This window comes from Malaya genurostris, chromosome 3, assembly GCF_030247185.1.
Source record: "Malaya genurostris strain Urasoe2022 chromosome 3, Malgen_1.1, whole genome shotgun sequence".
NCBI lineage: Eukaryota > Metazoa > Arthropoda > Insecta > Diptera > Culicidae > Malaya > Malaya genurostris.
The window spans coordinates 90,751,919-90,767,549 of record NC_080572.1 but is presented as its reverse complement, the minus strand read 5'-3'; the positions used below and the strand labels follow the sequence as shown (position 1 = coordinate 90,767,549).

The 15,631-nt window shown below is 36.8% G+C and overlaps 1 protein-coding gene across 2 annotated transcripts in view; it reads left to right on the top strand.

Moving 5' to 3' along the window:
* Positions 1-15,631, top strand: part of LOC131435339 (fatty acyl-CoA reductase wat-like) — a 112,784-nt gene that overhangs the window by 58,158 nt on the left and 38,995 nt on the right. For both annotated transcript variants that reach the window (XM_058603112.1, XM_058603111.1), the window contains exons 3-6: positions 4,945-5,060; positions 5,166-5,288; positions 5,394-5,665; positions 12,797-12,906. In XM_058603112.1, the coding sequence (XP_058459095.1) occupies positions 4,945-5,060; positions 5,166-5,288; positions 5,394-5,665; positions 12,797-12,906 (621 nt within the window). The remainder of the gene's footprint in view (positions 1-4,944; positions 5,061-5,165; positions 5,289-5,393; positions 5,666-12,796; positions 12,907-15,631) is intronic.

Here is a 15,631-nt window from a genome sequence, read left to right as displayed (position 1 = left end):
AAAACCTTAGGGAGAGTAGAAAAAACTAGTAAAATGGTTCGTTTAGAATTGGAAATTTTTCATTCAATGCATGTCAGATCTCCAATGATTGTTTGGCGCGTACCGAGTTATGATTGTTTGGCGCGTATCGAGTTATGCAATGCTGCTGCCGCTGGAGAGCAAAATATGAATACTTGATTATCAATAAAACCGTTTGGATCCAAACTGATTTGTGCAAAAATTTCACTGAGCCTACTTGATTCACGTGTTTCTATATTTCGAATCACATGTTCGGGCGCCAAATGAACAGCATACAGGTTTCCATTTTCGGCTTAAATTTTTCATAAGAATTTCCCGTGCTGAGACTTTGAAGGATTTTTTGGACGGGATTTTGTGTAAAGTGTGAAGGGGTCCGCTAGTAAATGCTATAAAATATTTATAATATGGAAGTGGCTGGAGTGTAAGATTGATAAAAACACTAAGACCTAACCTAAGCTACGGATTGATAACCACTTGTTGATGGTTCTGGATCATCAGGATGCAGTCGTTCACTCATTGTGGTTGCATTGTTTCGTCGTTTCTATCCGATCAGCATATTTTCATTTGCGAACTTCTATTGTGAGATACTACGCCACGGCATGACGCATAAACACTCATTGATTCGTCCATTTTGTGATTATATCCCATAGAATAAAACTGGTAGATCCTTGAAGGCATGGGGCGTAAATTATTACGAACACACTTCGGATTGTTTGCCTTCGCACAGCACTTGTTAAAGTTTAAAGACTGTCCCAGAAAGTATGGACGCAACCAAAAACCGCTGCCATTTCGCAATGATTCAGAATATGTCAATTTTTATGGCTGCGTCCTGTTGTTTACACTCTTCTCTAACCACTTGTGCAGTTGTTTATTCGTTTTCATTAGTTTGTTTCGAAATGCGTGGACTTTTAGCAGAACAACGTCGAAAAATTGTGTACAAATGGTGCACAGAACGCGGACTGTCACTGAGAAAGATAGCAAAAATGGAAGGAATAAGTGAAAAAGCCGTACGAAATGCAATCAGGAAGTTCGGTGAGGATAACACCTTTGAGGATAAACCGAAAACGGGTCGAAAAAAAGGTCCTGCTAACCCTCAGTTGGATAAACGTATACTGAAGGCGTTCGAGCAAAAGAAGGAGGTTTCAGTTCGGGATGTGGCCAAAAAAGTGGGCACTTCGAAGTCAAATGTTCTTCGTGCTAAAGAATGTTTGAATCTTCGAACCTATAAGAAGCAGAAACAACCAAAACGTGGTCCGAAACAAGAAGCATCGATCAGGCCGAGGGTTCGAAAGCTGTACAATACGATTCTTGCTGTAAATTTGAACTGCATAATCATGGACGACAAAACCTACGTGAAACTCGATTACAAATCCTTGCCGGGACCAAAATAATATACGATGCGAGAAGGGCAAGTCCAAGACATCGATTGAAGTCGAAAAATTTGGTAAGAAAGCTATGGTCTGGCAAGCAATTTGTAGCTGCGGTAAGATTTCGAAACCCTTCATCACCACTGCTTCAATGAACAGAGAAATATACATCAAGGAATGTTTACAAAAACGACTCCTACCCATGATTCGAAGCCACAAGGATCCTGTTGTCTTCTGGCTAGATCTTGCTTCTTGTCACTACTCGAAATCAACGGTAGAATGGCATACTACCAAAAATGTCACTTTCGTCCCAAAAGACATGAATCCACCAAAATGCCCACAACTTCGACCAATTGAGGTATTTTGGGCATTAATGGAGGCACATCTTAGGTAACATGTCTCGGCAGCCGAAACCATTCAACAGTTCGAAAAAGATTGAAAAAAAGTGTCAAAACTTGTCGCCAAGAAGTATGTACGGAATTTAATGAGGAATGTTCGCAAAAAGGTGCGCCAGATAGTCCACAATGGCTAAGTAGCAAATTTTGAGAATAATAGAATAATAATTTACAGCGAAATCAAGGTGCGTCCATACTTTCTGGGACAGTATTTAACTTTGATTTATTCAATTGATCCATAATGATAATTTTACTAGAACTGCTCTTCGCAATTGTTGAAACTAGACTGCTTCAAGGCCTTAGTTTTATAGTATTATTTATTGGGTATTGAGTATTGATTCAGGTAAGGTACAGGGAGCCAAAGTAATATGCCACACAATTTGTTCTGATTCCAAAGGTACGGGTGACGATTTTAAGATTGGTAATCAAAAGTAGGAAAAGGTTCTTCGGTAGAAATGGCAGAAGCACGTGTTAACAGTTCAGCTGAAAAGTTTGTATCGTTTAATAGAAACACACATTTTTTTGCCAAAATTCGTTTTTATTATTCAACATAATTGCCATCAGAGGCGATACAGCGATTATAGCGATCTTCCAACTTTTCGATACCATTTTTGTAGTACGATTTGTCCTTTGCCTCAAAATAGGCCTCAGTTTCAGCGATTACCTCTTCATTGCTTCTAAATTTTTTACCAGCGAGCATTCTCTTGAGGTCTGAGAACAGGAAAAAGTCACTGGGAGCCAAATCTGGAGAATACGGTGGATGAGGGAGCAATTCGTTCAATTTCAGCATGGTTTTCATCGACTTGTGACACGGTGCATTGTCTTGATGAAACAAAACTTTTTATTTCTTCAAATGAGGCCATTTTTTTGAAATTTCGTCCTTCAAACGCTCTAATAACGCTATATAATAGTCACTGTTGATAGTTTTTCCCTTTTCAAGGTAGTCGATGAAAATTATACCATGCGAATCCCAAAATACAGACGCCATAGCCTTACCGGCCGATTGTTGAGTCTTTCCACGCGTTGGGTTCGGTTCATCGCGTGCAGTCCACTCAGCTGACTGTCGATTGGACTCCGGAGTGAAATGATGGAGCCATGTTTCGTCCATTGTTATATATCGACGAAAAAAATCGGTTTTATTTCGACATAACAGCTCCAAACACTGCTCAGAATCATCAATTCGTTATTGTTTTTGATCGATTGTGAGCTCACGCGGCACCCATTTTGCACAAAGCTTTCTCATATCGAAATATTCGTGAATAATATGTCCAACACGTTCCTTTGATATCTTTAGGGTGTCAGCTATCTCGATCAACTTCACTTTACGGTCATTGAAAATCATTTTCTGGATTTTTTTCACGTTTTCATCGGTAACAGCCTCTTTCGGACGTCCACTGCGTTCATCGTCTTCGGTGCTCATATGACCAGTACGAAATTTTGCAAACCACTTACGAATTGTTGCTTCGCCCGGTGCAGAGTCTGGATAACACTCATCAAGCCATTTTTTGGTATCGGCGGCACTTTTTTTCATCAAAAAGTAGTGTTTTATCAACACACGAAATTCCCTTTTTTCCATTTTTTTCACAATAACAAAAGTAGCTTCACTCAAAATGCAATATCTCACAAACTAATAATTAGACAGCTGTCAAATTTATACACGTATCTTTTGAAGGTTGGTACTAACTGAAAATGATATGGATTTAATTCTAGTGGCGCCCTCTCATAGAAACGATACGAACTTTTCAGCCGATCTGTTCAATGATCTTTCGATGCGTATCTTTTGAGTGTTACTATGTGAGCGTGAGTACCTCGCTTTGTCTTACCTACTTCAGTTTAAGTTATCCATCAGCAAAGACCACTCGCTCATTTAAAAGTTTAAATTAAAGTTTTTTATGAATATATACCAAATTCTTTACTGATACTGTTTGCATGTATCAGGAAAATATCAGTTAGGAAACCTGTGAAATCTACACACAAATTGAATTCCACTGGATTCTGAGAGGATTTTCATTGTTTTTGTTTTCGATAAAATTACACTGAAAAAATCAATTAGGGCAAAGAATAGTTTATTTTTCAAAAAACTTTTTTTCCTTCAAAGTACCCAGCTTGAATTTTTCACCACAGGTATGGTACGACTACATCCATTTGAAAAATCTGATAAAAAAAAGTTTTGCCTTTAAAAAGACAGTCTAGACCGTTTTTGGAAAAAGAAAAGTTTGCAAAGTGGTTTTTTTGTGACATGTACAGCAAGTTTCATTAAAATCTCAGAGGGTGCTGCCAACATTTGTTCAAGTTAGTGCGAAATTCGTCATTGGGCACTTGCATTTGAGCTTGCATACCATAGTAATTGTTGCGTACAAAATCGTACACAAAGGGTACATTTAATGAATTTTCACTTGTATGCCTTAAACAGCTTTTTAAACAATGTTTGTTCTAGCTTGGATGTCAGTGTTCTGTGGTGTTATTGTGGCAAGTATGACGCAAATCGATATCGTACTAGTACCAGTACTCAGCTTATATCATCGCTCTCCAACAGATTACTTGCCGCGAAGTCTTAATTATCATAAACATAATAAGTATCATTAATTAGAGTTCACACAATCCATATGAGTAAAACAATTAAAAAACGAAATATCATCATTCATTCTAATTTCAAGCCAGCATTAACCTGCACAGAAAGAAAAGATGAAACTTACATGACATGTAAACCAATAGTACTATTAAACAGACGTCAGTTGAAACGAAAATCTGATTGAAAACCATGATTGATGTAAAATTACATTGAAATGCATTTACTTTTTCATTGAACAAGGCTGTATATTTACAAATTCATTGAACAAGGCTGTATATTTACAAATTTTGTAATGTAACTTTCCATTCAATTACCTGCTCCATATATGTGCATGAAAATAAATGTTAATTCACAAAATATTTTTATCTGTGTGGTGTTAATTAATTCCATAACATTATACATGCATTTTCACGCAAAAGCGACAAACATCGAGCTGAATAGATGCTGCCCGGAGAATCTGGATTGCTTTCACTGATTATACTACCTATTTTTACCCAGATCACCCTTTAGCTTGATTCAAATCAATAATGTTTTTTTAAATAAATCATATCTGTACCAAACTTATACACTTCTTTCTATCCAAATATTTCAGCACTCATTTACAAACTGCTGACCAGCTGCCCGGGAGTTGAAAACATCTTCCTGCTGATCCGAAGTAAACGAGGAAAGGATATTTTTTCCCGTGCAGAAGAAATTTTCGAAGATGCCGTAAGTATCATTTGGAGAGCCGTTAGCGCCCTCGCGTCGCTCCACCGGGGAGAAGGGCCGCTACTGGCACAGAAATTATTTTCAGATTTCTCCACTTCTCCATAGATGTTTGACAAAATGAAACTAGCCTGCCCCAAATACGACCACAAAATCAGACCCATCGCCGGGGATTGTATGCTGCCCAACCTGGGGATCAGCTCGTCAGACCGAGAACTTCTGCTCGAAAATGTAAGCCCTTCCTTCCATCTGCTGTATGTAGTTCCGCAACGGCAGCAGTGCCAGCAAGATTAACAAGCTATATAACAGATGTTCGTCGTTTCCGCGCACGTCTAGGTAAATATCGTGTTCCATCTGGCCGCCACGGTGCGATTCGACGAGAAGATGAAAACCGCCATGCAGATCAACGTGAAAGCCTGCCGGGACATCCTGGATCTGTGCTACGAGATGAAACATCTCAAATCGATCATCTACGTGTCCACCGCCTACACGCAGTGCCCCCAGAAGGAGGTAGATGAACGGTTCTACGATCCGCCGATCGATTCCAAGAAAATGATCAGCCTCACCGACTGTGTTAGCGATACAATGATGGAAAACATCACGCCAATGTAAGTAAATCTTTGACATGAAAAATTATAGGAATTTAGGGAATGAAACATTTGAACGGAATTTAGAAGCAACAACTATTTAATAATATAACTATTTATATTAACACTTAGCAAAGTTCTGTAGAAAACAGCTTAAAAACCATTGGAAGCCTCACTACTTTATTGCACCATCCTCTAAAATAGCAACTAAATATGAATTGTCTTTCTCTCCGGCACGCACTTAATTAGCTAAGTAGAACACGCCTAATTGAAAAAAAAGTTATATGCTAGTTAACTCTAGAATGCTAGATCACGTTTTGTATCAGCAACAGGTGTTATAAAGATTATGTATAAGACATAAAAATTGTGTCTATGGGTTGTATATTCGTCAACTATATAGTCATGCTATAACCGGAATCATTAAACATCACTTAAAGAACTTTTATAGGTGTTAGATTTCACACCTCGTCATCTCAAAATGTAGCAAATTGAAAGTTTGCCTATTCAAAGTTTGTAATACAACATATTTGCTGTTAGTTACAGTTACTTAATTTGGCTACATGAAGAAACTACAAACTTTTGGGTTCACTCCAGCCGTTAGGGTCTGTGCAGACTTCTCTGCAGCCGATTTTGCTGCTTTTGTCGAAGATTTTAGAAGTTTTTCAACAGTTGTAGCTTGTTGTTTATATTGAGAGAGTTCTCTCTCAATATAAACTTGCTCGATTGGTCGCAATTTCGGGCCTCTTTTGGTGGATTTGCCTCTTTCGGTACAACTAGAACTCCATTCGCTTTATTCCAAAACATCTTTGGTGTAGTGACAAGATCAAATCAGCCAAATCAGACCGGTGAGGTTATGCCTGAAAAGAAATGGTAACAGTCGTTTTTTTAGGCATTCTTCATGATATATTTTCTTATTTGCCATTCCGGTCGTGATGAAGTTTTGGCTTGCTCGACCACGGTTGCGTATAGCCTGCCAAACCAAATATTTGTTGCTAAACTTGGCCGTTTTCTTCATCCAGAAACGCTCCTCTACCCTGTTTCATTGGATGGCAATATATAAAGACATTCCGGGAAGTCTTTTAGTACATCATCTATTATCACGCAGGGAAACTTCACCAAATATTCGCGAGCCCGGATCTAGCCGTCACATTCTGTTCATAATTACGGATCGGTACAGTTTTCACCTTGCCGGTGCTTGAAAGTGTGCAGTTTGAAATATTATTATTTTTCTAACCACAGTACGTGCTGAAAGATCTGATCTCTTTTGCAGTATTTACTTCACCATCGCATCCTTCTGATGGTTCCTGAAATCCGTTTTTGTTTCGCTCCCAGCCTTTCTGGCTGTTGTCAAATGTGTTTCGAAAGATTTAGGAACGTTATTGACAGTACTTGTAGGAAACCCAAGCTTTTTGTAGGTTTTCTTACTAACAGATCCGGATTACCATTGCGACCACACACAATTGCTTTTTGCACTTGCTTTGTTCACGACAGCATCCTCGACCTCAACCAAAAAAAGACTACACAATGAACAGACATACGTTCATTAGTCGGCGAAAGTACTACACGAATCTTATGCCATTTGTTATCGCACAAACAAATCGAGTCACATCTTACAAATCGTTCCTGAGCGGCCTGTAATAATTGACGCACGCTCAATAATAATATTGACATCGATCAGCAAGTGAGTTGAACTCAATGCTGTATGAAGTTTAGAAATAATTTGGATCTGCGTATCGGAGCCGGGTTTGGCTCTAGTGATAATTCAAAACGTTCTTATTTCTTATCACATTCGGATCTGAAAATTTGTGCCTGTTTTGTCAAAGCCGAAAATTGTATTGTGTTTTTAATAAATGAGTCTCGCCATCTTTTTTTTTACTGTCTCATTCGCAAAACAAACGAACATATACGAACAGCGATGCCAACCCTACGGATTTATCCGAAGATCTACGGATTTCTATTTTTTCTACGCATGGACCTCTTGACATCAACGCATTTTACATTATTTCTTCATATATCTCAAGATTTCTCAGTATTGCTCTATACATCAATGGGCGATGTTTTAATATTGTTACATTATCTCCATAATTTTGAAGGATAGCCAATTGTAAAAACCTAGTGGTGTAATGATGCCTTTCTCATATATAATACTGTGGTATTCTATTCAAAATGTTTCTCTTCGTTTTTTGAAAAAAAAAACCAAGGGATTGTTTGTGCATTAACTTGTATAATATGAAGAATGAAGCAGTTCTCTGATCGGTGAGGCCATCCATCAGAAAACGAAGTGGGTTTACTATTGTATGTACTTCCAGCACCGGAACCTGAGAACCGGTATAATAGAAGTCGTTTCGTACGGCCACCAACTAACATGACATATAAACTCTACTAGTTTCTATTCAAATTTTAAAGATTTTATACGATTTTGCCATCGTACTCTGAACGACGATTGAAATTTTCGTTGTATCCAAAAATATGCAGTAATTTTTGGACGAACCATAAGACCTTTCATTTGACCCTAAGATTGGGAAAAACGGTTTTGAGACAAGTTTTGAAAATTTTTACGTATTTTGTTTCGCCGGTTCAAGTGACGGTGTAAAATATTGAACACACTTTACCCTATAACTCCGGAACCGGAAGTCGGATCCGGATGAAACTCAAGAATTCCGTATGGGACCGTAAGACCTTTCGTTTGAATCTAAAAATCTAAATCTTCTCAAAATCGGTTCAGCCATCGCCGAGAAAATCTAGTGAGATTATTTGACAGATACACACACACATACACACACATACACACACACAAACACACACATACACACACACACACATAAACACACATACACACAAACACACACACACACACACACACACACACACACACACACACACACACACACACACACACACACACACACACACACACACACACACACACACACACACACACACACACACACACACACACAAACTAGAACGCGCGAAGTTGAAAAGACAACTATTTTTATGCAGGTGATACTTTACGCAGTACTTGAAAATTCACTTAAATATAATTTAAAAATCTGCATAAGTTTGTCATATGAACACAATAAATAAGTCCGCATACAGCAGGTCACTCCGGAAACCTCATGAAAACGATTTTATTTTTATTCTCCATCTTTTTCGATGCCCTTAGTTAAGGAGTAAGACTCTTTGCAAGCGTATTAAAAATGACAAGCATATGTGCGTAAAAACAATTCCGGCGCTTCTTTTTCTAATTTTAATCAATAAATCTTCCATATGGTTGAAAAATAAACCAATCAGTTCATTCTGCTTAAAATTGTGCAATTCAAGAAAAGTGTCTTAGCTTAGAACTCTTCGGTTTTCCTTAAAACTGCTTGAGAAAAATTATCTCAGTTTCAGCTTACTTCCACTGACACATTTGATTAGCAACAAACACATTCCTATATGGATTTCTTCTTGCAGAAATTTTTTTCGTAGCTTCTATAAGAATTCTCCCTTAAAATAGGATAAATTAAATTTAATATAACATGCGAAAGGCAATGGAAATGGCATGTTGTCGTAAAACTATTTATTTTTCCGGAAAACTACTTTTGTAACAGAAAATATTTAGTTTTGTTTATTTTGTGTAGCGCAATCTAATACAAATGCTTTGAAGCAGTGTTGCCAACTATTTTTAATAGGGAATTAAAATCTACATTCATAAAACGTAAGCAATTTTCCATCAAACGTTGGTAAAAATTGTTCAAAACTGATATTTCATACAAAATGTCAGGCTTAACATTCATTTGAGAATAAATAAATGTTAAAAAAGATTGTTTGAAACTCAATCCTGCAAGTCACTTTAATAAACTCGTTGCACTGCATATATCTATCTATGACAAACGTACTGAATAAAATGTACGTAATACACAAATTACCAACACAAGTTAACTTGGTTTACTCTTGATCCTTAATTAATACTCTCTGATGTACGGAAAATATTACGGTAAAAATAAATATGCTTATAATAGTGATTTTGAAAGAAGTGTAACAGATTCCATCGAAGATATTTTTTTTTGCTTCGACATATTTTTGCTCGGCAAACATTTCCTTCTTGGTAAGAAGAATTTTAAGGTGAACCTCATCAGGATGATCTGATTCACTATTTTTAATTTCAGTTTCAATTATAATAGCGCCTTCTTCTGTTGTCAGATTTTACTCTGAATGTCTTTCTTTTTCTCCCCATCTTTTATTCTTTTATTATATCAGGGAAAAGCCCACTGGAATTAGTTTCTGTCAAACTTGATCTCCATAAAGCATAAAACCTCCTCATCTTTTGCATCAATAGATCAAAATCATCCAAATGATACATTTCCTTAAATCTAGTGCTTCTATAGTAACTAAATCTAATGAGACAGTAACATAAGAAACGATTTCTTGATAACATTACGTGATAAATGAAAGTCGAAAGAATTGAAACATTTGTTAAATATGCGGAACATGCTAGCAATGAGCTCGTTATATCCATAATTAGTTCTAACATAGGGAATCTTAAGAAAAAAAATAGGAAAACTACGACGTCGAATGTCAAATTGTAATCATTGTGCTCTGTGTACTCTTTAAAATTTACCTTGGTTTCTAGAACACCCAGGTCCTTAACAGACGAGCCGCGTTCGAGAACAGTTCGTGGCATTTTATAGTCGAACTTGAATACAGACTTTTTGCTACAAAAAGAGACGACGGAGCATTTAGTGGCATTTAAACCATTTTGAATTTGATAGTTTCATACATTTGATCGAAAAAATTAGATCGTTGAGATACAATAAAATTATGAACTGTCCAAGGTGACTTGCTTGAGGAACTCCAGATATAACAGCAAATGGTGAGGTTGTACATGCTCCTATTTACACTATCATTTCATTACCAGTTAGATATGATCGAAGCCATTCAAAAAATGATCCGTTTAATCCCAGTCTACTTAAATTGGAGATCGTTATGTGATGATTGATTTCGTCGAACGCAGCAGGGAAAGTTGAAAGCTTCGGCATCCAAGCTGAGTCTCTGATATGTAGTATGTAGTCAGAGCAGCTATGTGTTATAAAATCCAGAACTATAATTTCAAACAGCTTCGATATAGCGCACAAAGCAACAATTCCAAGGTAGTTGGATACTATACCCTTGTTCACATAGGATTTCTTCCATATTTCAGAAAAAATCCAGAACGCAAAGAACAATTGAAAATGTTGGATAGTGGAACCAACAAACTATTAGAACACTTTCTTATCACCACGGATGGAATCCCAGAACTTCTTCGTTTCTTTTATTGTCAGACTTCGCTTCGTAAGCATGTCGTGTAAATTTTGCTTTAAGAATGCGATTTTTATCATACACAATATTTGTTACCATATTATTTAAGAATCGCATTCCATTGATTACATTCCTTGCATTATTGAATGTATTATCACTAAGACGATATCTTCCATCTGACATCAATATCCTTAAGCGCAAAATGTTGAAATAGCAACTTGTATCACTCGAGATCGAAAAGCATAAAATCGAAATTTTGTCCACTGAAGAAAACATTGGCTAGAACCGCCTTCTAGTAAATTGTAGTTTTATCAAGATAAAAATTCGGCCATCTCGACCAATTGCTGAAACGTTCGCCCATCTTTAATTTTTTAGGGTTTCATAAAACTCACAAGCTTCAAAAATTTACAAAGAATTTTGTGGAATGATGTTTTTTGAAATTCGCGCGAAATCCGCGCCATAGCATCAAAATCTTCGCAGAAACCGCGCCAAATCCGCGAAAATCGCGAAAACCGCGAAATCCGCGCGACCGTAACAACCCTGCAAATGAGAAATTTCAGAAGTACGATTATAAGTCAATAAAACGGGTGTAAGCACTATCATCTTTCATTTGTCGTTATTTTAAATCAATTCCAATTACGATATTAGGACAAATGAAGAATTCGGTGAAACGACTTTCAACGAAATGGCTTCCGGTGAAACGACATGACAAATGACAAATGAAATGTGCATCAAAAAACATTTCGATAGTCAAACGACAAAAGGGCCTAACTGCAAATGACAGTTTCTCTTTGTTTAGTTTTTTTTTACGATTTACCGGATTGATTTTTTGTTAGACACCTTACCACAGAGAACAGACATCCAAAACGCGTTCACCGACTTATTTCTCAATATTTTTTCAAAAACAAAAATTACAAAATGTTGTTCGAATGATGCTTTATATTATGCAGATCATTTGAAATTATTTTTTTGACGATAGTTTTAAAAAATCACAAAAATAGTGCTTTTTTTATCCATTAGACTCTACGATCTCCGAGGACTTCGCTACCACTAACTAAAGCAACGAAACCTAGCTTTGAGTAAACCGAGCAACATATTTTCCACTCACTCGCTAACTCGAACTGTTAATGGAATGTAAAATGAGATAACTAATTCGATATACCGTTGAATTTCAGCCGGAATACGTATCTGTAATATTACGTCTGTTACACTTCGTATATTTACGTATGCAAAATAAATGGAATTCAATGGTATTGCGAATTAGTTCTCTCATTTTCAACTCTTGCCTAATGTAATTTTCCCTGCATCATAATAAATAAATAGCTTCGCGTATGAAAGTGGCTATTATTTACTGTGTAGTGCCTTATTCTTTGAACTATCTACCGAAGTTGATTGACAATATTTTTTAAATATTATGCTAATGGTAATATCCCTGTATAATCGGTCGTTTTACTGTAATCTCGAATGTCAAATACATAAAAACAGAGTGACTTGGATGTAATATAAGTGACGAACCCTATTTTATAAATTAAATATTCGTAATATTAAATAATATGATATTGAAATATGAAAAAAAATCGGCTAATTAAAAAAAACGTTACCTTTGTTGAGATCGGAAAGCACTTGAAAATACGATATTAAAATATTCGTCAGAGTCGTGACATTGAATGAATGAATGAATTACGTTTGAAACCAAATTGGAAAACTAACAGCAATCAAAGATATATAGTAATTTATCGATCCAATATAGAAAAAAAGAAACACAGATCAACAGAACAAATTAGCACTGCAGCCAGAATAACCACAAACAGTATGCCCAACTAGTTGCTAATGTCAGAACTGCTTTCCCCCGTTTATACAATCTTATTCTAGCTTGCTGGACAAGTGGCCGAATACCTACACATTTACGAAGGCAATCGCCGAGGACGTGGTGCGACAGAACAGCAGGGGTATGCCGATCGGCATGTTTCGACCGGGTATCGGTAAGTACGGCACCGTCATCCAACCATTTTCTGATTAAAGCCCGCGATTGATCGCAACGTTTCAAATGGCAATACGCAACCTCCGTTCGCTAACCTTGCTCCGAACAGCACCGGTCAATCTTGACATGTGGTCAGTTCTTGACTAGAAGCGTTAATCCGACACCGACTGTGGTAGCAGTGTTTCAAAACCGTTTTCCCCTCACCAGCGTCAGCAAACGGACAAGCATTTCCCTCCCCTAAAAGACTTGGGAAATTCTTACAACTTTCAGTTTCTTTGCCCCTTTGATCGACCTCAGACAACCGCACGCATATTGAGAACCAACCGCACATGGAGATCATTGATCTCCCGCAGCACTTGCATGGTAATCAAGCTCCATATCTAATGTAAGTAGCGGCTTCCCCTGTCCACCGTTCGAGGTGGAACGAGTGTAGTGCAAAAAACCAGTTTCGAAAGGACAGTTTTCGTTGATTATTCGACACAGTAGCGATCAGAGGAAACGCTAGAGCTGAGCATAACCATACCGAACTTTGCACTGCTTCAGCGTCAAAGTTTAATCTGGTGTAAGTAACCTTATGAATGACGACGGGTTCAGGCCCTGAAATTATATAATCAGCCAATCAGGTGTCGTGGTAATACCATCGAACCGGAGCAAGATAGGCATTCTTCAGATGGATCAAACCATCGATGGAACCGGATTGATCCTATTAACAGAGCGATATCCAACCATGTAATTCAGTTTCGAGTTGTCCTCCGAACGAACTGGCATGTTCAGGTTGATATAGTTGAGTACATTGTCCTCATTTAATGAAGATAATTGATCGTTAGTTAAGTGCATTAGACAAGGTCAGGGAAGTAATCTTAACGATCATCGAGGTTAGCTAACTTTCAAAAAATAAGTATGAAAATCACCATATCAGACCATTTGCATAAATACTAGTAAACCTACTGTATATGTGCCAAATCTGACTCGGAAATTTTACGTAGGGTAACGGTACCCGCATTCATCTCAGTTTCAGTAGTCATCTCATATGCGAAAACCATTAGAGTTAGATCGGCTGTCTCTGTTTGATAAACTTACTTTGAGGATAAGATGAAGAATGGTTCTTTTCGTGTCACTATTGAACAACTATGGAACTATTGTTTTCTGCGGTATTGATTCTTAGAACCGAAGCAAAGATATTGTATCCGATTTTATAACAATTCGTTGACTGCAAGTCGAGCAATCGGCAAAATAGCATACGGCTATTATGTAATTCGGTTAAGGTAATTCAGAACGTCGGCAATGAGCATTCACAAAATAGAAATTTTATCTCACGAATAGTTGTAACGTACGACTGATTCTTCAGAAACGAGTTATTAATAGAAACGCGGTGAGCGACACTCGAGTGCACCCTGATGGAAATGTACTAGGCGAAAATAGACCGGTTTCTCACTCCCTTGTTTGGTTCCATTGTAACCGGAGAACAGTACTTTATCTATCTTGTTGATACATTTTTTGTTGATGCAGAAGCCTTTTTTTTACTATCTTGTAATGGATGAGGATCATTCGGTTCACTTATCGTATCTTCATCGTCGTTGCTGTTGTGGTTGTTGTAACGAATGACCACCTCCTGTTTTTGTTTCATAAATAAGTTTATTTCATAGGTTATATAAGTTTTGTTTTCGCCGTGGCATCCACAATACATAGTTTTTTAAACCTTATACATTTCAAATATCATATTAGTATGTCGGTATTCAATAGTTAATCTAAACACTGTTTTTATCCAGCGATTTGTTATTATAAATTACATTGAAAAAAAAACATTTATTTTGTAGGGCAACGGCTCCCTATTTCATCTGAGCTCCTATTTCCATCTCATCCCTTCACCTCATTACTTTGAACATGAATAATATTTTACAACCTACCTGAACCAAACTGTGAAATGTTTTAAAATGATTATAAAAGCTATTGTCACACTTTCCTATTAACAGAAATGGTTTTAAGTTCTTCGTTTATTGTTTTTTTTTCATTTAAAATAAACTCACTTTTCAATTTAGGACACATTTTCGTCTCAAGATTTACAGTTCGTCATGTTTCTGATTATCTACTAATCGATTCGTCTCAAAACATGATCACTTTTTCGCACAATTACACTACCATTGAATGCTGGATGACTTCATAATTAGTAATGTTCACTTGCCACTTGTTTAATTAACGATTTAAAACTTCAAAAACCACCCGACAAACAATAAAAGTCTTTAAAAATATGAGATGAAAGTTTTTCACTTAATTCACTTGATTGCGCTTTGTTTTCATCTCATTTGATTTCGCAAAGTTGCCAACTTTTCTCATAATGTTACAAAAAATAAATTGTTTTTCTTCTTCAAATTATTATCAAAAAGTATGTTTTTGGTATCCGTGACATTAGTTTAATTATATTATTGATATTAATACTTCAATAAACCTGTTTTTGATTCGAATATTACCAGAAAGAGCGTGTTAAATACTAATGAAATAACCATTATGGCAAATCTAGTAGCACTGGTTTCATTCCGCTATACGTCAACATAACGCTGTGAAGTGTGTGTGTTTCATCGGCTGTGCACAGAGATGCCAGATATTTTCATAGAAATATGTATTCCGTTGCATAGAAAGTCGATATCTGCTCTATCTGTTTTCAGTATTAAATGATGTTAACAGATAGTTCTTTATATCTCCGTAAGTCATTGCCCCGCTCATAAGAA